The 26,674-nt window shown below is 41.5% G+C and overlaps 1 protein-coding gene across 1 annotated transcript in view; it reads left to right on the top strand.

Annotated features, from left to right (window-relative positions):
* The window catches only part of OFCC1 (orofacial cleft 1 candidate 1), a gene marked incomplete at its 5' end in the record, with an annotated part of 94,110 nt that overhangs the window by 9,162 nt on the left and 58,274 nt on the right, over positions 1-26,674 (top strand). The window contains 6 exons of the mRNA XM_033154646.1: positions 3,669-3,752; positions 5,602-5,616; positions 6,072-6,238; positions 10,349-10,419; positions 14,910-15,024; positions 18,599-18,838. Of these exons, the coding sequence (XP_033010537.1) occupies positions 3,669-3,752; positions 5,602-5,616; positions 6,072-6,238; positions 10,349-10,419; positions 14,910-15,024; positions 18,599-18,838 (692 nt within the window). The remainder of the gene's footprint in view (positions 1-3,668; positions 3,753-5,601; positions 5,617-6,071; positions 6,239-10,348; positions 10,420-14,909; positions 15,025-18,598; positions 18,839-26,674) is intronic.

Below are 26,674 nucleotides of genomic sequence, written 5' to 3'. Positions count from 1 at the left end.
TTGTGTTTAAAACTGAGTTTCTTGAGTGCAGGCATAGAGTGGAAAAACACCCACCTAAGCATATGAGTTAATTAAAAAATGTTTAAAATACCCGGTCAAGACTAGCATAGCAAATTGTAGAATTTCTGCAGGCCTGGCTTTGAATAACGCTACTGCAGAACTAAATTATTTTGACTGTGTGGGTTCACAATCAGGATTTTGTTGAGAAAAGACAACAATCAAGTATTTTCCTAGATTTTAAATCTCACGATGGGGGAATGTTAGGTAGAACAGGTAGAATAAGTGTCTTAATTTTTCTCTTTTGGAAATTTCCTTTTGTAATCCAGGTTTTGTTAGATACATTAAAATAAAAAAGTTGCCGTTTTAAAAAAGACAACAGCATGAATGAGAGACAAATATGATTGCACAGGGGAAGTATCTGAAAGACACCTAGAAAGCCAGCACAACTTACCGGTACATCATCTTAAATTAAACTGGCATAAAATACGCCAAATCCAAACTCCATTCAGTAGCAGGGATACTGTCAGCTAAGATGACCTAAACCTGCCAGAGGGAAAACAAACCTTTAGCACCATTTTGCCTGTGTAATTTCAGCTAGGTTGGTAGGTCACATGACAAACCAGTGTCCAATCACTCCCCAAGAATGCCCATTTTCCAGCGTGTGTTCTGCCATTCCTGGCTCAGCTGGCTTTCCCCAGCTCAGCTGGGATAAGGTAGTTACGCTGAGCTGGGGTTGAGGGCTTATACTGGTGTAGCCTGGCTGACCTAGGAAACTGCTGGTTGAACCAAAGATCTGACACATCCTAACCTGCTCATTCTGGAGGATCTAGGGTTGGATTGTACCACTAGATTGAATTGCTACCTATATGAGGAAAGCCGTAAGAAAATCTCTTCCCATTCCAAACTCCATAACTCACTTCTATGGTCAACCAAAGGACACACAATTAAGATGGATAATGCAAAAAGTGGGTGTGAAACCTGGGCATCGCATATGGACTTCTATCATTGACTGTATTGTTGGAGGCCCACCCTTGTTATAGAGGTACTCCTTCTTGATTTCTACCAGTTGCTGCCCTTATACAGTAGTTTGCAACAAGAGAACCTTCCTTCAGCACACCCCAAACTTCCCTGTAGCCAGTCTTCAAATCCATCAGTCAATGATGTGCCTGTTAACTTATATGCAGACACACAAGCACACAGTATTTCCATTCCTTGGGCATATTATAAAGGGTGATGTGAAACAGAAGGAACAAAATGGCCAGTGTTTTCAAGTTGACATGCATAGAGGCTTAGGCCAATTTGTTCTTGTGAACAGGTTCCACGTGACCTTTCCTTGCTATTCCAAGACATAATTCAATTATCAATTTAAATCCAGCTGAACCATATCTCTACCAGCTTAACAGAGAGCAAAAAATGCCACCCTAAAGATGTTCAGAACTTGCCTTTTATAAACCTCCAATGGCGGGGATTTCCCTTGTTGTGGTATAACTCAAGGCCACCACTGTACGTGCCCTTGATATCTGAATGTGACAGATGGACCTTTGAAAGCCATGATCTTCCCTCGCAGTGAAGCAAGCCATATGGTTCAAAGTTCTGTCAGTCTATCTTGCCATAAAATGTGTAAATACACAGAGACTTAATACAACAAACACCCTAAATCTTCCAGGAATGTTATCAAAGACCTATTCAAATATTATCAACTCGGTGTCCACAGCCTGTTGGAATGGGAGACTGAACAACGTAAGATGAATATTAAACATTCCCTTGGGTTGTTATGTGGAACAGACAAAAGCCCTTAGAAAAGTCCGTCCAATTTGTTCCTTTTGTTTGACTTACCATATTAGGTCTCCCTGTGTCTCGGGGAGCCATATCTAAATGGCTGTCTTTTTGAATTTCTCTTACCATGTCTTTGGCACAACTGTCACTTGAAAGCCATGTGAAAGTCCAATTTACTAAGGGTATGTCAGCCACGGCAGGCAGCCCCAGGTTGGTTAAGATCTACAGAACCACAGCACAAGACTGAGCTTTTTCTTTATTCCAGACATAATTACTTTGATCAGCATGAGGCCACAGATTGGAAAAGAGAGCTTTGCATAAGATGTGTCCAGAAGACACAGTTTTATTTTTGAAAAGCCCAATTTATGATACATGTTTCCTCCTTCCATCACCCCTGCTTCTCTTCTCCCTCTCCCTCTCCTCCTCTCTCCTCCCTCCCCCTGGAAGTTTAAACATGTGAAAATATATGCAAGGGGTGGTTTAGCCTTTTTAACCTTGGTGTTTCTTTATAAAACATATCCTTTGCTCATAACCCATTTATATATTGCACTGCTTTTGGGATGTAGCAAACAAAAAGCCAAAAGGGAAACCCCCAGGGAGTAAAGTCTACAGCAGATCTTACTCTCAGAAGTGGAGTGGCCAGCCTGTACATCTCCACCCAGTTCTGCCCAAGAAAGGAAATGGCAAGTTGACCAGATGAAGAAACCCCTCATATCAGGGGAAGCCAATCTGGAGTTGCCAGGATGTTGCTCCACTGGATGGCATTAAACCCTGATGGCACGGCCAATAATCGAAGATGATGGTTGCCCCGCAACATTGAGAGAGCACCACATTGGCTACCCTTACCTTATACCTAACATTTATAAAAACTCCCATATCTGGCTTGCTTATGGGTCTGATCAACTGGTAAACATGACCCTGTCACCTCCACCTTACTCCCAGCTGTGCAGGAGCTTGGTCTAATGATGATGATAATGATAATAATAATACTAAGAATTTTATTATTTATACCCCACCCATTTGGCTGGGTTTCCTAAGCCACTCTGGGTGGCTTCCAACACATATAAAAGATCAAACATTAAAAACTTCCTGATACAAGGCTGCCTTCAGATGTCTTCTAAAGGTTGTGTAGCTTATAATCTCCTTGACATCTGATGGGAGGGCATTCCACAGGGAGGGCACCACTACCAAGAAGGCCCTCTACCTGGTTCCCTGTAACTTCTTCTCGCCGTGAGGCAACTGCGAGAAGGCCCTCAGAGCTGGATATCGGTGTCCGGGCTGAAAAATGGTGGTGGAGATGCTCTTTCAGGTATACAGGCTGCTTAGGGCTTTAAAGGTCAGCACCAAAACTTGAATTGTACTTGGAAATGTACTAGGATCCAGTGTAGATCCTCTAGGACTGGTGTTATATGGTCCCAGAGGCCACTCCAAGTCAACAGTTTAGTTGCCGCATTCTGGATTAGCTGTAGTTTCAGAGTCAACTTCAAAAGTAGCCCCACATAGAGTGCATTGCAGTAGTCCTGGTCTGAGAGAACAAAGGTTTCTGTGACTTTAAGTGCTCTGTTTCTTAAGGGATTACTGATTCCTGCCCTACTCCATATCCCAGCAATAGACTGTTATTGAGAGCTGGCCATTCTGTCTCACTTCCAATATTGCTGTTGCCTTTCCCAGCCATGTGGAAGTTGCTGGTGTCCAGGAGAGTTGTTAAAGGTGTAACTCTAGCTCCACTTACAAGGGAACAAGCTCCACTGAACACAGTGAGACTTAAATCTCAGAAACCATGCATAAGCTTGCACTCTAAATGCTTATTACGTGCCATGTTACATACCCACTTAAAGAGTTTTTGAAATTTATCCAGACTTATCTGACCTCCATTACTTCTCTTGTTTTAGTGCCTGTGAAGTTGGATGAGAAACTCCTCTATGACAAACTGATGACCCTTCTAGATGAAGAGAATAGAATTCTGGTGTCACATGGTAAACATCTTTCATTCACATATTTGAACTAGGTTGTTGTTGTTGTTTTTGGCTCATTCATATCTAATAATGTAATAAGAGTTGGTCCACAACTTCCCAACTATCATTTGGTTTCTCATGCTGATGTAGGAAGTAGTTATGGTCCTACAGATGTTGCAGATCTTTAACTCCCATTAGTCCTGACTGTTGACCATGGTGGCTGGAGCTGAAGGGAGCTAAAGTCCGAAAAGATCTGGAGGGCCACATGCTCCCCATCTATGTTGTGTCCAACTACTCTGCATTTGATACCTGAGAGGTGAAGTGTGAGTTGTCTCTGCCAAAAAGAACTGTGTGCTTGAGATGCTCCAAAATTTGGTCTGTGGTGATCCAACTTCAACAGCAAATAATGTCTTGCTGTTGTAATCAACAAGAAATGAATGTGTGTGTGTGACCAGGTGAATTTTCATGATTTCTACATAGAAATCATTAATGATACATAGGTCACAAAATAATTGCAAGCAGGCACACGAATCCACATTTACAAGCTATCCAACAAATGCACCAGGCCCCTAAACCCTACTGAAAACTAAGACGGTGTAATACTGTGTTAAAGCCAAAGGCCAAGCAATTTTTTTGTGTGTTTTGCTTTTTTGCCAGCCTCTTAATTTTGCACTCTCAGACAATTCCCTGTTTTAAAAAAATCACAAAATGGTAGTCATTGCTGCCACCACTCAAAATTATCACTTAATACTGAATATTTAATATTTTATTTCCGCCCTCTAGGCACCTGTCCTATATTACCAATATATCCATTTACCAATCGTGTATAGCACAAAATACTGTTCAAAGTACAAGCCTATACTGTACATGCGTAATCAAAAGTAAATTTCACTGAGTTCAGTGGAAATTACTCCCAGGTAAGGGGTTACAGGACAACAGTCTTAAGTGCATAGGCAGTTACAGAGTGTACAAATTTGGAGGAAAATTAGTGTAGCAGACAAAACTGGTTTATTCACGAGAAATCAGAACACTTGGAATTCAAAATATATCAGATTAAAAAGCTCCACATCCCTTGGTGGTAGGGTTTCAACACAGCTTTGGTACTCAGAAATCGCTGAACAATGTTAACTGGGCAAAAGTTAAAATGTATATAAGATGTAGATATTGGAGTCAGTTCTGTGTCTGAACGTATGGAAGGCAAAAAACTTAGATGTGATGTTTTCCCACAGAGTGGGGGGGGAGGGGAGGGAGTAGACAAATCTAAAAACATGGATTTCTCTTCATGTAACCCAGATGAAGGGAGATGTGAACAAACTGGTTGCTGTCATCTTTTAGTGATCCTAATATGGGAAAATGAGGAAAAGAATCCTCTTGATTATTTGTGACTTTAACTTCTGTAAGTATCAGAACAAAAGTCATGGTATGATTTGCAGAAGAGTATGTAGTGTTGTAATCCAAAAGTCCTGCAAAATGCAAGCATATGCTTGTAACAGTGAGAAAAATAAATATATATTAATGCTGGGATGAAAGAAGACTATTTTGTTTCATTTCGACTTTTACTATTGCCCAAAAGGACTTCAATTTTTGCCTATTGTTTTGGTCCAAGCACAGGACTTTAATGACCTTGCAGACAAGAATTCTGCATCAGCCTGCATTTAAAGGTGAACCAAGTAATATGTGCAAACAAAAGAAATACTAGGGTAAAGTATGCATATAAAGTTATCTATTGGTGAAAATAGTTCCCTTTTTCCTAACAAAATGTTTAGAGGTACTCTCATTATCCTACTCATATTGAAATACTGCCCCTCAATGAGGCCAAACTTAGATTCACAAAATGTTTATGGGTACGTATACCCCTGTGTCCCCCCAGAAAAAAAAGCACTGGGTGAAAATAACATACTGAAATGAATTCTGTTAGGGGGAATTGTACACAAAAATGTGTATATTGATGTGGAATGCGGAGAGCCAAATTTAAGATTGGGAAAAAATGAGAAACAGAGAGAAACTGAAATTGACAGAGTCACTCATCCATCGCTGAAAGGCAGGCTGAAACTTCATTGTTCCACTCCACATGTTTATGTGCCCTTTTCTTGTCCTTGCTGGTTGCTTGAAAGTTTGAGTCAAATGACTGTGCCAGACATGATACTAATGAGTCAATGCGGCAAGGCGTTACCATTCTTTTTGCTGCACCACTGTATACACCCATAACATTCCTACAGCAACATTTTAAAATTAAACTTATTTTGTCGTGTATTGCAGCTTGTTGGATCTGAACTATAAACTGCAAGAGAGAGAATTTCTAGTGGTAAAATTAATCTGCTGCATTCTTTCTTTTTCTAGAAAAACCAGATGAAGACGCTTTAGGTTCTGCATGGCCTGCTGGCTTCACCAAGACAAGTGGACTTTGTGAGGAAGGTGATGATGAAGACACTCGCCCTTACATTGAGCAGTTTGAGAAGAGTGTTCAAGATGAGATTATTCTCCTTGACAACTTTCCACTGAAACAGGTGAGCATCGAGTGCCAACACCCCTAAGGGAGAGTACACCCAATGGGCTCTTAAACATGCTCTGTGGCGATGGAAAAATGAGAGTCAAGGGGGATGGACTGGATGAGAGCCAATAAATTGAAACAGACAGAAAAGACAGAGATGCTGTTTGCAGAGGATCCTCCCCCTGAAGGATCAGGTTGGGATGATGGAATTGCTCTGGACAGGAAAAGCATGGATGAATGGGGCACCCAGTTATGGTGGTCACGGCTAGGGGGAAGTCTGACAAAGATGGGTAATGTAGCAGAGGGAGAAGGGGAGAGGTGGGGTCATAGCAGTGAAGCCAAGCCACCACTCCCACCGCTGTGTCCTCTCTGCTGCCTCACTCCTCTCCCTCTTGGTTACTGGCAGTGATGTTCCCATTAAAGGTAAAGGACCATTAGGTCCAGTCTTGGACGACTCTGGGGTTGCGGTGCTCATCTCGCTTTACTGGCTGAGGGAGCTGGCATGGTGAACCAGAGCAGCGCATGGAAACACTGTTTACCTTCCCGCCGGAGTGGTACCTATTTATCTACTTGCACTTTTACGGGCTTTTGAACTGCTAGGTTGGCAGCAAGCCGACTAGGAAGCCAACTAGGAAGCCAGTTAAGCAACCCTCTTCCATTCTTCCCCTGCCCTACCAGCTGCTATTGAGGAGGGCTGCTTTATCAATGAACAAGGGTCTCTGTGAGTTACACAATTCTGAGCTCCAAGAGAGGTTGGGTTATTAAGGGTTTAGGTGATTGCGATGTTTAACTGATGCATTTAATTTTTTTTACATTGTAATATTGCATGCTTTTAAGATGTTTATATCGTTTTATCGCTTGATGCTTGCCATCCTGCGCTCCTTTAGGAGGAAAGGAGAGAGGAACATTTAATAATAAGTAAAGTAAAATAAACAAATGTCTATAATTGTGAGTTGCCTGGGGCACCTTGTATAGGCATCACATAAAATCAAATAACAACAAAAAACAATTTAATAATAATAATTCTGTGAAGATAAAATCCTGTCTCTTAAATATATCACTAAAATCTTTAAACTTTTCAAGAGCATCACCATTTTATGAAAAATAATAATTATGATACTGTGGTACACAGTCTAACAAATACATAGAAGCAATAAATTCTCAGTCTAATGCCTTTTTATGCCATGAGATATACGTGGGTTTGATTTTTTTTTTAAATGCAGCCATCAGTAAAAGTTAATTTTTACCACAAAATCCCATGCCGTAGCCTATCACAAAAGGCATTTGAATGTTTATGAAGTCTCATCTGTAACCATTGAATACCTTTCCTTAACTGGCAAGGGAGGGTTTGAATCTACATGTAATAGAACATATAGAATTTAATTAGCTCTTAATAGTCGCAAGTGGAAGAGATAATTATTTAATTGGGTTTTTACCTTTTTATGGTAGTCTTAATTGATTTGTCACTTGCCTTCAGGTACTGACTCAAAGGTATTACATTACTTAACATGATACCTTGGAGGTTTCTACCTCCTGCCCCAATTGTCTGTAATCTTCTCCACTTGGACATACCACTACCACTTAAAATAGAAAGATATGCAAATATAGAACCATCTAAAAATACGCTAGTGGTAAAATATATATTGCTCTGGTTTTGACAGCGGGAAACACCAGAGATGCATAATGTTAGTGCCTTTATCTCTCCCTGAGCCAAACAATTTTGCCTCTACAGTAGTATTCAAAGATCCTCAAACTCTTTTATATTCAGATAATCAGATAGTCAGGCAGATATATCCTCTGTGTTTTGTTTTGTAGTTTTGAGAAGATCCTGTATTCCACCAGCCCTTTGATGTAGTTTTCTCTCTGAATTCATTTTCAAAACCCTGCCTTTTTATTCACAAATATCATACAAATAAAACAGACATAAATAAACATCTACAAATATCTATTTATGTGAAAAATAATACTTCTAATTATGCTTTCATGCCATTAATGAGTTTGACATCATGATTTGACTTAAACCCAGTTATGTTTGCAACCTAAGAGTACACTCTAATCCTAATTACCTGGGTTTAAGACCACACAATTACCTAATGTCTGAGTAGACATGGTGTAAGGTACCCACCATTTTTCTGTCCATTTTGGTTTAACTCAGATCTTATCCACACTTCCTCTTATCATAGAATCATAGAATTGCAGAGTTGGAAAGGACCTTAAGCGTCATCTAGTCCAACCCATTGCAATGCAGGAATCTCAACTAAAATAATAATAATTATTTATTTAATTTGTATACTGCTCTGTACCTGCAGGATAAAATCATGATATAAAAACACAGAATACATAATCAAAATAAAAACAAGAACAACCCAATAACACTCTCCAGGACAGATGGCCATCCAATCTCTACTTAAAAACTTCCAATAAAGGATTGTCCACAGCCTTGTCCTGCTGCTTTCTCCAAGGGAAAACCACTCTTTAGTGTTCAGTCAGGCAAAATGGCAATTCAGGTTTTCTCTGTATTGACCTTTGCTCTGATAAAGAGTGGGGTTTCCCTGGCAAAGGAGTAGGGCAAGCGGAAACCACTTTTTATTGTGAATTTATTAAAAAAAAGGAATTAGAATAAAGAGAGGGGACCCATCAGTTCACATTATTAATAATCAGCACATCCATCTTAGTTTGCACTTATGGCTTGATATATTCTTGCCAAATGTCCTAACCAAGTTGAGTTTATAAGAAGTACATTAAAATGTAGCAAGGGTTTTACATTTTACCCTGCCCTCCCCAGCCAAGACTGAGCTCAGGGCGGCTAACGCCAGGTATAAAAACAATTGATTAAAATACAACTTAAAAAACAAGATTAAAATACAACATTAAAGTGCAGCCCCATTTCAATAGAAACTCAAATAAAAAAACTGTTTAGGGAAGAAAGCATCAAATCTTCACCAAGGCCAACTATCCAGGCTGGTGTTATGTGTGCCAGAAAAAAAGCCAGGGAAGTCCCCAAATAGGAGTTCCATCACAAAAGGAAATGGAAAGAGGGGGAGGGGATCAAGTTGATTCCATGCCAAAGGCCATACTACAGGAATATAATTTCAACGTACACAAACATCCTCAAATATCAAGGATTCCGCCCATTTAAAATTAATACAGATAACAGCTTCAGACCACAAAGAAAAAAATAACTGCATATTTATGCTCCCATCTTATGCCCCAGCAGTCATTTCCAGCATCATATCTCCAGCATCTATCTGTATTAGACAATGCCTTCCTAGGCATTGCATAGTTCAATATGCAGTACCCAACACATGCTTTTATTAATATTAATGCTGTTAATATTAGTATATGGAAGACACGAAGATTTCCTCAGAAAGTTTCCTCCTAAGAGTTGACGAGCGACATAACAATGATTATTCTACATGCACAGAACATCAGCACAATAGCTTTACACACACACACACACACACACACACACACACCAGTCTGCATACTGTATTCTAGTGAATATTCTGACTACATAAATTGCTTTCTCGTGAGGGAAATATTAGTATTTTTAAACTACTTGCATCTTCTTTATCTTTATCTTGTACAACCCTGAAACAATCAGTGTTATATTTACATAACTGAATTTGGGATTTGTTGAAGAGAAGTGATAGAAATGTGTACATACTGATTTTCTTTTTCTGAAGAAGGAAGTGTTGTTGTTGTTTTTTGTAAATTCTTATGATCACGCAATAGCTATACTATATGTACCAAAAAGATTCCATTGAAATCAATGTAAGGTTGTTCCCAGGGGCAAATAGCAGCTGTGGGGGCTTAATCAAGATAACAGTACCTATACAGTAAGGGTTAAAACCTTCCCAATGTGCCAGTCTCAGTTCTGGTCCACCCACCCTGCCCTAGTCACAGTTGCGATTTCAGTTAAGAACTAGACACATTAACTGCACTCACACAATTAGCATAATGTCCAATTTGGGTGTGTAAGAAAACTATACCAAAGACATGCATATTATAGGTGGAAGGGAAGATAGTCTTTTAAAATTATGTCAATGACTTTATGAAAATGTGCAAAAAAAATTATACGAAAAAGATATTAGAATTATAACAGTTCAAATGTTCTTTTGTATAGGGTTTTAAACCTAAAGGCATTTTCCAGCACACAGAGGAGTTCAGAAGGCGGCTTCCTAAAATCTTTGGAAGGTATGTATTAGCAACAGAAGTCTTTAACCCTTCCATTGCTTTCTACCTGAGAATCCTATTACAGTGGTACCTCGGGTTACAGACGCTTCAGGTTATAGACTCTGCTAACCCTGAAATAGTACCTCGGGTTAAGAACTTTGCTTCAGGATGAGAACAGAAATCGTGCTCTGGTGGCGTGGCAGCAGCGGGAGGCCCCATTAGCTAAAGTGGTACCTCAGGTTAAGAACAGTTTCAGGTTAAGAACGGACCTCCAGAACGAATTAAGTTCTTAACCTGAGGTACCACAGTATATACCATGCCAGTGCTATTAATGTAAAGCCTTTGCTAGCAACTGTCAAGTTCCTCTCTCCCTTCTGGTAGCTCAACAGTAAGAATTAACAGAGCATTTGGTAGATTTATAGTCCTTTTATTACAGCATTATGTTGCAAGTACAGACAGGCAACCCTTCGCAAGGATATCAGTTGCTTACTCTGACTCCTCCCCACTTCCGCAGCAAGAAGTGCGCCAACAGGAAGTTCCTTCTCCCCTGTGTCTCCTTTGTTCTGTGACATGCTTGGACCTCCAAGTTCAGGGAGAGGGAGGGGGTTCTCCCCCCACTCTCTATTGATGTATCGCTCAGCTGCTCCCTTCCTTTTGGTTGCTTAGCTACTATCTCATAGCTGGGTAGCTCCTCTCTCATCTGAGCAGCTTCTGTGTCTGCCTGTCTCTCTGCTTCTGGAAGCATTGGAAGCAGTGTGTGTGTGTGTGTGTGTGTGTGTGTGTGTGTGTGTGAACGAATAGTCCCCCTTCTCTTCTGTTAGGAGCTGATCTCCCTGTGATTGCATTCCCCAATCTTCCAATCCAGACCAGCCCCTGACATCAACTTTAGTATTTAACTTTTGTTAAAAATTGAGTGCAGTTGACGATGGCTTAAACCATTAGAAACTGTAATGCTGGTTTCTATGGGCCCTAGTGCAGGGCAGTAACGCTTGGTGTGGTGGGGCAGAGCTGTGGGGCCCACCTCCCATCCCTGGGTGACACTGCAACTTGTCTGGATGGGGATGGGACAATGGCGAAGCTGAAGCTATGTTGGGGTTCCACAGACACTTTGGCAGAACCAATCAAACACTCCCACTGGTCCATCCATGCATCTCAGGGCAGTCTTGACTCCAACACAGCCCTGCCCCATCTCCATCCTGATTATCTGCTGTGTAACTGGTACCAGGATTGTGGCTCTACTGGTATAGGGGCGGCTGCTGATACTGAGCAATATAGAAGGTGTGACATGGCTTGCTTCTTTGAAAGATTAGGGTTTTCATTATTAAACATACCACTTGCTTTAGGCGTTTTGTTCTGTATTACCATGTCAAAAGCCTCATCTTTCCCACCTAAACTAGCATGCTGCAGTATACACATCTCTCTCCTGTACTTGCGGTGCTTAATGAATTGGAGAGCACAATCCAATTAGGAATGGGACAAGGTTTCTTAGGGTAAGGAATTACTCTCCAGATGATTCTGTGATTGTGAATTCAGCTAGAACAACATAGCAGCAGCGCCTCATTTAGAGAAACCTAAATGGCTGGGTACATTTTTAGCATTCCTTAGATACTTTTGTGTTCAAAATTAGAAAACGTCTTCTATTATGTTTCAGAACAGTAGGTCACCTCACCTCCTTTATCTAGCCTGTCTTCTTCATAATTGTTGTACGTCGCTTTGGGTTGCCTTGGACAAGATAGAGCAACTTAACAAAATAAATAATAGCAATGGTTGCCTTTTTATATAAAATAAGCACAGTCTAGTACCACAGAGCTGGATAGGTTTCTTTGCTCTTTACCAGAGAGATGAGTGGAAGACCATCTGTATTCCTGGGCTGTCTCCTCCTTTATTTTTGCCACTCAGTGCTCTAGCATGGTCTCTTAGCTGTGCAAATAGTACTATAGTGACACCTACTGATGAGAAAGCCAGTTCTGCAACTTAGTTAACCCTCAGCAAACAAAAAGTGGGGAGGCAAATATTTAAATCCAAATCTGCACCATCATAACCTTCACTTAACCTACAGCTGAAGGATAACCAGGTATGCTGATTCTGTAATCTCCATTGCGTTTCCAATAATAGAACTGGCAAAATTTGAAAAGATAGCCAAAATGTATTATTATGGCAATTCAAAATGCGTATGAGGTTTCATTGGTAGGAAAAGAGGCTAAATTGATTGCTACTCACCAGAATTCAACTTCTGGCTATGTGAAAGAAAAAGGAGAAAAATGTTGCACCCCTAAAAGAGATCAAACAGTGTAATGAAAACTGTTTACCTTCATAATTGTGTATTAGCTGCTAATAAAGGCAATAGATACAGTAGTTTAAAAGTAATAAAATCCACAACAAAGTGTATTTAATTTTAAATTGAATTGCAAGCAAATGGGTGTCCTAATGAACCCCTGTGTCAATGTAGCTCTAACCAAATTAAGTGAAATAATTTCCATCATGAGGAAACTAAATAAGTACAAAGTTTCAAACGGACCATTCTTCCTAGGAAAAGAGATTTTCTCTTTTAAATAATAAAGTTCACAATACAAGTTGACTCAATTCCACTTCTAGGGCAAATTAGGTTAAGCTTTGTCTAACCTTCAGGTCAAGCGAGAAAGGGATGCCGAAAAAATCCTGAGGTGTTTATTTAGGACTGTGTTTCCCATACTTGTGATGGCTGAAGCATTTTCTCTCTCCATCCCCTGCAATTAAAATTTGAGGCACACTTTACTATTACATTTGTAAATGCTTACTTTTAGAATATGTACTTGGGCAGCTTCTTCTGAGACCATGCTTCATCTAACCTAGAGGTTAGATTAAAGGTAAAGGTAAAGGTACCCCTGACCATTAGGTCCAGTCACGGACGACTCTGGAGTTGTGGTGCTCACCTTGCTCTATAGGCCGAGGGAGCCGGTGTTTGTCTGCAGACAGCTTCCGAGTCATGTGGCCAGCATAACTAAGCCACTTCTGGCGAACCAGAGCAGTGCACGGAAATGCTGTTTACCTTCCTGCCAGAGCGGTACCTATTTATCTACTTGCACTTTGAAGTGCTTTTGAACTGCTAGGTGGGCAGGAGCTGGGACCGAACAATGGGAGCTCACCCCGTCGTGGGGATTCGAACCACCGACCTTCTGATCGGCAAGCCCTAGGCTCAGTGGCTTAGACCACAGCACCATCCGTGCCCCTAGAGGTTAGATTACTGCAATATATATATTGTGGGGCTGCCTCTGAAGACAATTCGGAAACTTCAACTGGTACAGAATTCAGCGGCCAGGTTGCTCGTCGGAGTAAGGCAATTTGAGCATATAATGCCAAACCTGGCTCAACTGCACTGGCTGCCAATTAGTTTCCAGGCCCAGTTAAAAGTGCTGGTTTTGATCTGTAAAGCTTTAAATGGTTCAGGACCACAGTCCCTCAAGGACTGCCTCTCCCCATATGAACTGACCCAGACCCTGCAATAATCACCTGAAGCCCTTTTCCATGTGCTCTTTCTGTGAAAGATGGAGGGTGGCAACATGAGAATGGGCCTTTTCTGCCTGGCGCCATCATTATACATCTTTAGCAAAAACTTTCCTCTACAACCAGGACACAGAATTATTTTAGGAACACAGAAACTTTGTTTATCTTGTGCCAGCTTTAGGGGAAGCTTTTTAGTTGAGTCAATGAGCAAAAAAAAAGGCTGCAAAATCTCCCCTTGTTCATTATTTGTCAGTCCTTCTTGGTCAAATAAAGTCAGCCGTTCTTGGTCAAATTAGGTTGAGTGTGAGGCTTTACCACAGGGGCCAGGATTTCAGAATCCTTTCAAATATTCTTAAACCTCTCCTCTAAGCCCCCCCTCCTCCTCCACCACCATATATCAAGTATCTATGACATGAGAAGAAGTGCTTCATAGCTTGAAGCTACTTATTCTCAATGGAAGTGGATGGTCACACTCTAGTTTGGCCGTGAAGATAGCTGGCCTGTTTCTATCCACATGTGGGTGGTATCTCCATTCATGCTGGGCTGTTGTTGCAGCACCAGTTCACTGGTGGCATCTCTTTCCAAGTTGTGATGTTGCTGCAGCACCAGTTCACTGGTGGTTTCTCTGTCCATGCTCTGCTGTCGTTCCAGCACCAATTTCCTGTTCTGTCTGGTGTACAAGCCTGTTTTGGCTCCCTGGGTCCTGTGAGCGATACCTCATGGCCATGGGCCAGTAAATATGAGCTTAAAGTGCTTGCTGGATTGTGGCCCATTGTGTTTTTGGCACCAGTCTAGACTGACAAATGGAAGTTGTGTCATTACCAAAGTTATCCCATTTTATTCCTTCTCCACTTGTCAAAAGCTAAACATCCATCTGCCCTGAACAGCAATACTCCCATCACTGCTGCATTCTTTGTAATATATTTAAGGAATGCATTAAAATGCATGTAGGTTTCAAGGGTCAACACTTTCTTTAATTTATGCATTTTATTAAATTTCCCACCCGCACTTTCCCTTTGCCGCTGAAGCATGGAAGAAAGTCGGGCGTTGAAAGCAGCACCGAATGAAGGGACCGCAGCCAAGTCTAGTAACCTTGCAGGACTGAATAATGGATCTAATGGAGCAGCAGGTCTTTGCTGGGAGGTGAGTCTTTTAAGTATTTTTTTTATTAAAGATTTTCTTGATTTACAAATGTAGTGCAATGTCTCAATCGTATTTTTTTACAAGTCAGTTTCGTTTGTTGAGACATAAGGAAGAAAAGGGGGAAAGAGGTGGGTGGGATGGGGAGATGGGTGGGGTGGGTGACGATGTTTCTATTTTACTTAATATATGTAGGGTTTGGTGTCAGCGTTGTTTGTGTAGGTTCTATGTTGTTTGCTTGTGTTTCTTTGGCGGTGAGAGAAGTCGGGGTTGGCGTAGGGTGTGATTGTTCATTTGTGGTTGGCTGTGGTGATTTTTGGTTTCCTGTGTGAGTGGGGTGGGTGAGTGTTTATGGTCAGGTTAGCCATATTGATTTGTATGCTGTCGGTAGATTTTTGTCATTGTCTTGTTGGGCTGTTTATGTGATGAAGGGGAACCATACTGGGGTGAAGGTGTCTTCTTCTGTTAGTCCCCATGTCAGTTTCAGGTTACTGGTTAGTTTTTCTAGTAGGGCTGTTTCCCATACTACTTTGTACCATTGATCCATGCTTACTCCTGACAGGGCTTTCCAGTATCTGATTGTGATGTTTCTGGCTGCTGAGAGTAGATGGATTATGAGTTCTTTGTGTTGTAAGTGGGCATTATTGTCTTGGAAGATGTTTAGTAAGACCAATTCTGGGTTGATTTCTAGCACTTTCTTGGTTATCTTACCTATTTCTCATATGGTTGTTGTCCAGAATAGTTGGATTTTGGGGCACTCCCACCACATGTGGAGGTATGTGCCTGTGGAGGTGCACCCTCTCCAGCATTTTGGTGATGTTCCTGGGCATATTAGCGCTAATTTTCTTGGCGTTAGGTACCACCTGTAGATTAGTTTCAGGGTGAGTTCTTTTCTTTTCATTGATATGGATTTAAAGGGGGGTTTAGACCACATTCTGGTCCATTGGGTGGGGTTGATTTCATATCCTATGTCATCCTCCCATTGTTTTTTGATTGCGTCTAGGGAGTTCATGGGAGTAGTATTTTGTATATTGCGGATACCATCCCTTTGCCGTGTCCCTTTGTCGTTTGGATGAGGTTTTCAAAGGTTGTCAGGGGTCTGGTTGCTGCAGATTTTGCTGCTGGATTGTTTAAGAGGGCATGTAGTTGGCGTTGTGTTAACCAGGGCATTTGGGTGTCTTCTAGTTTGAGGAGGTGAGTCGTGTTTGTGTGTGTGTGTGTGTGTGTGTGTGTGTACGTACATACTCTTTTTCCTAATATAAATTGCAAACTGACTAGATCAATTATATTGACTCCCTCGTATGAAATCCCTTCCCTTCCCATTTTTTAAAAATAAACGTATTAGTTTTTCATCAGGCTTAAATGTATGCATCCCAGCAGATGCAACTGTATGCTTAAATGGAATGTCTAAAAGCATTAACGATGAATCATTTGGGCAAGGCTGGAGTTCTTCAAAACACTTCCTCGGCACTGGCCAAGCAAAGTCTTTCTGGGAGAGATGAGGGAAGGCAGCATTGCCACCATGTAAATGAGACAAGCTTGAGATATGATGAATCTCCTATCTCCTTTTCCTACTCAACTGACACTCGCTTTGAGGGAAGGTTGTAAATGCAAGAGAGATTGTGGTATAATTCCTCAGACTGGCGTTTTTGCCCCCCAGTCACTATTCGATTATCTTCCAAATTGCTGTGTTTCAGAGAGATAAAGATTTTTTATGGCTTGCTGACTTGAAACAACTAGGAGAGCCAGAAAGAGAGAAGGCTAACTGGCCATGCATAGTAATTCCATTGGTAAATGACAAAATCTTTGTTTGTATGACATTTCCAAAATTACTACAGAAGATGAATCTGAAATATAAAATGTCACATTTGGCATGCAAAACTATCAAAATATATTTCAGTATAAAATTCATAGAGGCGTTTAATTTAGAATGTGTTTAATAACTCAGACTGCCTGCATCAGTAATCCTGCCTTGAGGTTTTAGAAAGATTGTCTTATTTCTTCATTCACATGATGTTAATTTTTCTCGTGTGTGTGTGTGTGTGTGTGTGTGTGTATATATATATATATAGTCAAAATATTAATGTTAAATCTCCATTGTTAATTATTTTTTTTCTCATTTAAATGAAAATAATTGTCATTCAGATTAGTTTGTTAAGTACGGTTTGTGTTGAGAAAAACAAAACAAAAAACCCAGAAGAGGTTTAACTGCTTCAAGTGTTTATTTAACTGCTTAATTTAAACTCCACAAGCTTTCTATCTATATGGAAATATGTTGTCTCTTCCAATATAAATCCAAGGTCGGATTAAAAAAAAAGAAGGGAGGGAGATTATTGGTCACTATGGGCTTGGATCATGAGGCTTTGAAACACTTTGGGAAGCGAAGCATATTAAAATAATACGCTGTGTACTGTGAGGCACCTTCTCTCACAATTGGTTGCTTTACCTTGAAATGAGCAAGGAAAAGCTCCAAATCACTGTTGTGGTGATTTGTGGTGCAGTCCTAACCCCAGCTGCTACCCGGTGAACTTAATAGTGGGGCTGCTGCCACATCCATAGCCTCACTGAGCCTCCTGGTCAGGAGAGTTCATGTGCAGAAGGCAGATTTGCTGCACCTGCAATTGTACTTGGTTGCCACCATGTGATGGCATTAGGCCAGCTCAGGATCCAATGGGTCCTGGATTGGCTCTGGCCCTCCCCTTCATCCTCTAGAATGGCCTGCATGAAGGCATGCAGCAGGTTGCAGGGAACCTACTGGAGGCACACCTGCCTGCTGCCTATTCAAAGGGAATGCAGTGTGTGAGAAATTCAATGTGACCACAGGGCTTTCTTGAAACTTCCCCCACTTCTAGCCATCATGGCTGTAGAATAAATTGTGAAAAGCATGCCCTCATGTCAGGAAAAGTGTGCTGTTGCCCATTGCTTGTGGGTAGCAGAGAAATGCAGATGTGATGATATCATTTCACCCTCCCCCAACTGCATGTTATTAGGGAGGTGTGGCACGGTGGTGTACAAACCTGACCCCATAACACAAACCTGGGACCATAATCAACTCGCAAATCCCCTGCAAGATTAGGGTGCCTCTTCAATTTAAGGATCAGTGAAATGATTGTGTAAGAGTCCGGTCAGCATTGTTTCCTTTTAGTAGGTGGAATTTGGTAGTTCTACAGAAAAACACAACGGTTCTATGAATGGTCCAAAGCTGTGAACGAGGAGATACAACAAATCATCTAGAATTCCTTACCTGTGCAGGCAGAGTTTGCTGACTGTAGCTTTATTCAAACGCTCACAAAAAGATGTGGTGGCTTAAAGTGGGGAGGGCTTGAACTTGCACACGCAAGTCTTCAATATCCCTACATGCACTGGGCACATGCATTTGAAACCCCCAGAAGATCTGAAGGGCATTCATAAGCATGTGCAGCTCATCGCTCATATAAAACCTGGTAAAGCCATGGGAAGAGCAGGCACGGCCTTGACTGGAACCAGATCACTTTCGATTGTGTGCTCTTACTATTGCAAGCCAAGTGTGTTCCTCTTGTATTTTCTCCCCACTAACACCCATCTATTCTTCCATTAGATTGACTGGTCTCAAAAACCTCAGCCCATTCAGATCCAGCTGAAATGCTTACGTGGTGTTAAAGACAAAGTTCCACAAGGCAGCTACGTTCTCAAGGTTTCCCTCCGCGGACAGCTTGGTGGTAAAGTGCTTGATTGGTCTAAAGCAGAGGGTCAGCAGTGGGCTGCAACCACACTGCCCGTCAGACACCATGGGAATTTCTATGATGTGGAGATCTGTTTTGACCAAAGTGTACACACAGTAAGCAAAGTTTCTTCAATATGCTCTCTTTTGCTTTGATGGTTGAGCATTTAGAAAAGAAAAAAAACACACACCCAGTGATTTCTCCTTTGGGCTACATATACGTATATTGAATACATTCCTTTATGTTCCTGTTAAAGGTACAGTTTAGGTACGTGCAGGCTCGTCTTTCCTGCCCCATCCGCCCCAATGCAACCTCATCCACTCATTTGAAAAATGCCAAATGATATAATGTACTATATCATGCAGCATTGTCAGCTGAGTTTAGATTTCGTCTGCATTTTTCTTATCTATGCAGCTTGTCAGCTATGTAATTCGATTTGGGTAAAGTAGCTTTAGAATAATAAATGAACGAGTGGGTGTATATAAACACATGAATGCTCAAATCCTTGTCTGAGTTTTGAGCTTCATTGACCCCCATTTGCTAAAAAAGCAGCATTTGGATTATTTTGGAATAAACCCAAGCGCACTTGAGGCTCTGTTTTGTGACTGAAGTGTACATAGATATTCCGATCCCCTTTGCATGCTGCGTGGGGCAGAATTGTTATGTGTCATTGGCTCTGGCGGCATGGAGACAAATGTCTGCAACTGGTTGAATCATTTGATTTGGAAGAAATTTGTCTGATAAGCATGAGCTTCCTCGCTGCTCCTGAATGTTTTTGATTCCGGCGGAAAGAGCCTTGTGCGATTGCTGTGGTATTTAAAGCCGTATACAGTGCTTTAGTGAATAAATTCATGGATAGGGAATATGTGACCACCCAGATGTTGTTGGACTACAACTTCTATCACGCCTGACCATTGTCCCTGATGTTGTAGTCCAACAACATCTGGAAGGTCGGTGGTTCCTCACATCTGGAATAACCGTTGCTTGTTGGTTGATCGGAGAGGAGAGCAGAACAGACACTGTGAGCTGATGCATTGATACAATGTATGATTTTGTGCCATAAGACCTGTACCCATCCTTTGAAGGATTAATGACATTTACTCACACATCCTGTCAGATATGAAGGACACATGCATGCATCTTCCATTGCATTTCATTTTAAAATGCACACAAGCAGTGATCAGGTCCGGATTGGGCCGCTTTGAATGGAAATATGCTGGAAACATGCACGCAATGGTGCTACTCATACTTCATAATATTTATGTCCAGTGCTATTTTTCTAGAAAAAGAGGTGCCAGAACTCACCATGAACGCCTCCCTTGTTCTCTTATAATGGCAATGGCACCCATGTGAGACATGCTGGAACTGAGTTCCAGCAAGTTCCGGGCTGAAAAAAAGCCCTGTTGTGTCTGTTTTATGGAAAAGGTCGAGGGAAATGCTGACTTCATGCCTTGAATTTGGGCTTCCCATAGGCTGGGGATAGCCAACCCTTTTGGGCCAGTGGGTGAATTGAATTTTTGAGAAAGTGCCATGGACGCCAGTCATAAAATGGCTGCTGGGAGGTGGGGATTTAACAAAGATGGCTGCCACATCTAAAAGAGCAATAAAAGACAAGGCCACAGAATGGTACAGGCATGACTACCACATCAATGGGGAAAAGGCACCTATAACAGCGACTGTTGCACTGCTTATAGAAAAAAACTCCTCTATTTAGGATGGAGTGAGGGTGTCCAGGCAAGGTATGGTCTGATATGTATATGTAACACAGGACCAGTATGAGGAGCAGACTGTGATGTCAGCTTCACTCAGTGGTATATCGCTGGTAAAACCGCCACTGCTCCTGAGTCCCTCTGCTAGTGACTTCCTCCAGCAACCATTGCTAGCAGAGGGACTCAGGAGTGGTGGCAGTTTCACCAGCGATATATCACTGAGTGAAACTGCCATCCCACTCTGCCCTCATACTCCACAGAGGGCGAGACACTGATACAGCTTGTTCTTCCCTCTGCATCTTTAAACTGCTTGGCGGAGGACTGTGTGGTTGCTGCTCCCATCAGCTGAGCTGCTCCCCCCAGCACTGGGGATGGCTCTTGCCGGGGATGGGGAGCCCTCTCACGCCCCAGCTGAGCCGTACAAACAAGATGCATTGTCCCAGCCCGCTAGGCGCTGGGGTGAAACTGCCTCAGCTCCCATGGTGAGAGATGCAGCAATTTCACCCGGCTGAGGCCAATGAAGCTTGTTTTTTCAACATCGCGGTATATTGCCAGACCGTGATGTTCGGCTGGTGGTATATCGCGATGTTGAAAGATGATATTGCCCAGCCCTAGTCCAGTCCTAGTATCCAATAAAATGTGGGTAAGTTTCAGAGTGTGTGTTCAGTATAGGAGAGACTGAGCGAGTGCAAAAAGTGCAGTGCGAGTGCAGGAAGAGGAAACAGTCCCACATCTATGACCTTTTGAGGTCATTTCCTGAAACCTTTCCCAGGTGCCATAGGAGATGCTGCTAGGGATATTGGTACCCAAACATTTACAAAGCGGGATTCTCAGAGCGCTATTACCTGGCGGTAAGACCTACTGGAATTAATGGGCTAGTCATATGATCATAATTTGCTTTTCTGGTCTCTGTGCAATAACAGTTTTATAGCTTTAGTGCATGTAAATTTTGTTTTCATCATTTCCCTGTCAAATGTATTGTATTCTTTCTATTTATTTATTTACATTTATAGGCCACAGTGTTTAGTGCAATCTACATTAGGCAGTTTGCATATCCTGAAAATGCAATGCAATTCAAAACAGATCCAGACAACTTAAATAACAGCAGCACACAATTATTTAAAAAAGAAAGGCCAGTTAAAAATAAATAAAACAGCAGTATAGATCCCAGCTGCTAAAAAAAATAGAGCTATACATTCTAAAACAGCTCTTTAATTTAAGCTCATCAAATAAAGGTCTAAATTAGGAAAAGCAGCTTAAAATAAATAGGTTTTAAAAACCCTCTTAAAGATTTTGCTGAGTTTTGCTCTTCCTGAGCCTTTTTGCTGTGCTTCAGATGTGTAATCTTTACCTGTGTGATTTCTCTGCTTTTTCAACTTTTGCTGAAATAATTAAATTACGGTTAAAGAGTGGATTACTCTACACATTGTAAGTGTAGGATAGCAAAACTATTGTGCATTTTGTTGCTATGATCCCTATAAAATAGTGGGGTTGGGGCCACTTGGCTCAGTGCTTCAGCTGTGAGCAAAATGCACCCTACGTATGTTCAGCAGCACTTTCCTCTCTGAAAGGTTCCAGGGAAGACTAGTTCGCTATCATAGATATTCTTGGTTTGGTAGACATGCCTGCTGGAGACCCCATTAAGCTAAGATTATTCGCTGGGTAATGAAGGCTAGGAGAGCCTATGAGCATGCAATCTGCTTTGGGGAATAAATACTAGGGATAAAAGAAGAAGAAGAAGAAGAAGAAGAAGAAGAAGAAGAAGAAGAAGGGGAGTTTGGATTTGATATCCCGCTTTATCACTACCCGAAGGAGTCTCAAAGCGGCTAACATTCTCCTTTCCCTTCCTCCCCCACAACAAACACTCTTTGAGGTGATTGGGGCTGCGAGATTTCAAAGAAATGTGACTAGCCCAAGGTCACCCAGCAGCTGCATGTGGAGGAGCAGAGACACGAACCCGGTTCCCCAGATTACGAGTATACCACTCTTAACCACTACACTACACTGGCTCGAATATGTCAACTGTGATTTTTCTGTTTCTATTTTTTTTTCAGTCTTAAGTTCAGTTCTCCACATTTTCAGATCAGTTTCATAAATGTGTGTGTGTGTGTGTGTGTGTGTGTGTCCTTATGAAAGTTCAGCAGTATTTTAGTGTGCGTTTCTTCTAATCCACCCATTTTTGTTTGCAATTTTGCCTAATATGCACAATTTTTGCAATTTCTTATAACATGATGAACATTTGTATGTTACTTTAGTTAATGTGTGTATTTTATGCATACAGGCTGAGACCATTTTGTGCATGTTCAATTGGCGCAAGACCACCAATGCATATACTGTTTTGGCCCCGGGGGGTTTAAAAAATGGGGGGAGTAACAGGAAGTTGCGGGCTTTTGTGCACTCCACCAATATGCTTGGGGGCCAGGAATACAACCCTGTGCAAACAAGGAGTTCCTTATAGCTTCATATTTTTGTACACTTTCCCCCCCGTTGGAGGGATGCATTGCTAAATTTGAAAAAGTGTGCCTCTCCAAGGACAGCTGCATTTTGGTTCATGTATTGTTTTCAGAAGTACAAATTAGGCAAGTGAACTGAATTTCTCATCCATCTCTAATATTCAGATTTATTTATTTAAAATTTATACACTGCCCTTCATCCAAAATCAACCTACACCTCCTCCTCCTCCTATTACTAAATCACAACAATAAAGGAACTTCAGGGAAAACATTCATGTGACAAAGAATCTCATGTACTTTGACTCTTAAATAGCAAATTCTTTGGGACAAGGACGTACCTTTTGCCTATGCAAAAAGTATATTGTATTTTGAGCCCTCAAAATTGATGGTGCCGTATAGATAAGAAATAAAAATAAAGCATAAAAGCAATCCTAATAATAATAATAATAATAATAATAATAATTTATTTATACCCTGCCCATCTGGCTGAGTTTCCCCAGCCACTCTGGGCAGCTCCCGATCGTGTTAAAAACAATACAGCATTAAATATTAAAAACTTCCCTAAACAGGGCTGCCTTCAGATGTCTTTTAAAAATAGGATAGCTGCTTATTTCCTTGACATCTGATGGGAGTGTGTTCCACAGGGTGGGTGCCACTACTGAGAAGGCCCTCTGCCTGGTTCCCTGTAACTTGGCTTCTCAGTATCCGGGCAGAACGATGGGGGTGGAGACGCTCCTTCAGGTATACGGGACTGAGGCCGTTTAGGGCTTTAAAGGTCAGCACCAACACTTTGAATTGTGCTCGGAAATGTACTGGTAGCCAATGCAGATCTCTCAGGACCAGTGTTATGTGGTCCCAGCGGCCACTCCCAGTTACCAGTCTAGCTGCTGCATTCTGGATTATGGTAATTGCAGTTTCCGGGTCACCTTCAAAGGTAGCCCCACGTAGAGCGCATTGCAGTAGTCCAAGTGGGAGATAACTAGAGCATGTACCACTCTGGTGAGACAGTCTGCGGGCAGGTAGGGTCTCAGCCTGCATACCAGATGGAGCTGGTAGACAGCTGCCCTAGACACATAATTAACCTGCACCTCCATGGACAGCTGTGAGTCCAAAATGACTCCTAGGCTGTGCACCCGGTCCTTCAGGGGCACAGTTACCCCATTCAGGACCAGGAAGTCCCCCACACCTGCCCGCTCCCTGTCCCCCCAAAACAGTACTTCTGTCTTGTCAGGATTCAACCTCAATCTGTTAGCCGCCATCCATCCTCCAACTGTCTCCAGGCACTCACACAGGACATTCACCACCTTCACTGGTTCCGATTTAAAAGAGAGGTAGAGCTGGGTGTCATCTGCATACTGATGAACACCCAGCCCAAACCTCCTGACGATCTCTCCCAGCAGCTTCATATAGATATTCAAAAACATGGGGGAGAGGACGGAACCCTGAGGCTAGAAAGGAGACATGGGTAGTATGTACCTAACGGTATAGTGTGTATATTATTATTATTATTATTATTATTATTATTATTATTATTATTATTATTATTTATTTGTACCCCGCCCATCTGGCTAGGTCCCCCAAGCCACTCTGGGCAGCTTCCAACAACATATTCCAAAATATATTTGGGACGCCTGTTCTTGGTGGATTAAAGTTGGTTTGCAGCTTAAACTCATATTGCCAAGTTACGATTGACCCTTAGAAAAGAGGTTCACATGAGCAAATTGGAGTTTAGTCTTTTCCTTCTTTAAAATGTTGTCCAGCAAGTGCAGAAAGACTGAGATAGGTGAAATGCAGTGCTCGTTCCTTGGGATTTGTTACAGGAGAAAATACCAGACAGCTAATGTGAAGGGTAGAGTTTTGTTTTCATTGGCTATAATGCAGAAACTGGGGTACAAGACAAATAAGGTGAAAAATAAAACATGCATGCCTGATGTTGAAAGACAGCATGCTTGTAACTAATACATTAGAGATATTGTTCCAGAGCGCTACATCCTTCCAAAAATAATAGTTCTCTCATGTCGACAAAGTCAGTGTCGGCATGGGTTACCTGCTGCATACAGAAAGTGCTGGTCATGTAAGCTAGAACTGCCTGGGGGCTAGTCTGACTTGAACGTCCGACCTTTCCCCCAAAATATTTTTTTGTTCATTAATCAGTGCTTCTTGCCTAAGCTTGTTAGTTTCCTTTCCTTCTCCCTCTCCCTTTCACCATCCCCTTGGCTTAAATTGTCAGGTTCTCTTAACTCTTGAGTGATAGCAGTGAGGTTTCATTTGAATGGTTTCCTGTAATCCTCTACAAAGGCATGATGGTTGGCTGTCTTTAAAGTAAAATGTCGGGTGTACATACATGTGGGATGGGAGGAAAAGTTGATTTGTAGTTGATTCAGAAAGCTTGCAAGGGAGGATCAGTTGGATTGGGGACTTGGAGACTTGGGGGGGGCACTGTGGTGGTGTAAGCTTCATGGGAGTGGGGGGGGGGTCAGAACTCAGTTTCTTCTCCCAATAGATTAATGCTTTTGAACCCATCTGGGATTCCTCCTTGGTCATACAACCTGTGGTTTTATATGGCCGCGCAAGGGACTCAGCTACTGTACCATAGTCAGGAAACAGCATTTTGGATGCAACACCCGATGGCGCCAGAGAGTAAAAAAAAAAATTATAAGTGATTTTCCATAGCATTTATTCTTCTGTTATAACGATTTAATTTCTGACTTATTTATAGCATGTTTTCCCCCCTGTGTCTAGATCCACCCAAGGTGTACATGGCTGTGATGAATCATTGTTGCAGTCCACTTCCTGGGAGCGGGTTTATGAAGACCCAATCATGGGGGAAGGGGGAAGCGAGACGGTTTTGGATCTCATGTCATAGGCTTACTTCTTCTTTTTCCTTTGCATTTTCTTCCATTTCTCAAACTTAGCAGAAGTATGTATAAAAAAGTTCCCAGACAGCTATCAACATAGCAACAACTACCCAACAGTAGATACCCATGACAACCACTCCAAAATGTACAGTTGTCTAAAATCAGGCATAGGCAAACTTGGCTCTCCAGATGTTTTGAGACTATAATTCCCATCATCCCTGGCCACTAGTCCAGTTAGCTAGGGATGGGAGTTGTAGTCCTAAAACATCTGGAGGGCTGAGTTTGCTTATGCCTGAGTCTAAAATAGCAGAAGTGATTGCTATTCTTTTGGGAGCTTGTTTTAGCTATTCCAGAGTCTAGCTTGGAAGTGGTAATGTCACAGAAGAGTCTGCTAATTGGCCATATTCTAGTAAATGGAAATCCAATTCAATGCACTGTTGCATACTGTGAAGTCAGTTAAATGAACAATATATATATATATATATATATATATATATATATATATATATATATGTGTTGTGGTTTTGGTTCATAAGCAGCACAGCTTTACTAATAATGCAGGGCACTGTTATTAGATTTGGTTGGATTGATTGTCATAAACTAAACAAGTCTGAGATATATTTATTCATTCTGAATTATGGGCATAACATTTGGTTTGACACCAATAAGTGATTATTATGCTTGTTAGTTAACTGACTGCTCTTTTTTGTGGGGTGGGGTGGGTAGTGTATATTTACTGATTCATAAAAGTTCTTAGTCACCTTTCCTAAAAAATAGACCAAGGAGGTATACAACATTTTTTAAATAAAAAAAATCCAATATCTAATATATAGCCAAAAAATGCAAAATAACAATAAAACGCAGTTATGTTATTGGTAATATTGTATTTGGTGTAGTGGATATGTGGCAAATTCTATAATATACACCATGGT

This window comes from Lacerta agilis, chromosome 7, assembly GCF_009819535.1.
Source record: "Lacerta agilis isolate rLacAgi1 chromosome 7, rLacAgi1.pri, whole genome shotgun sequence".
NCBI lineage: Eukaryota > Metazoa > Chordata > Lepidosauria > Squamata > Lacertidae > Lacerta > Lacerta agilis.
Note: the sequence above shows the minus strand (reverse complement) of the source record. Positions and strands in the feature narration are given on the sequence as shown.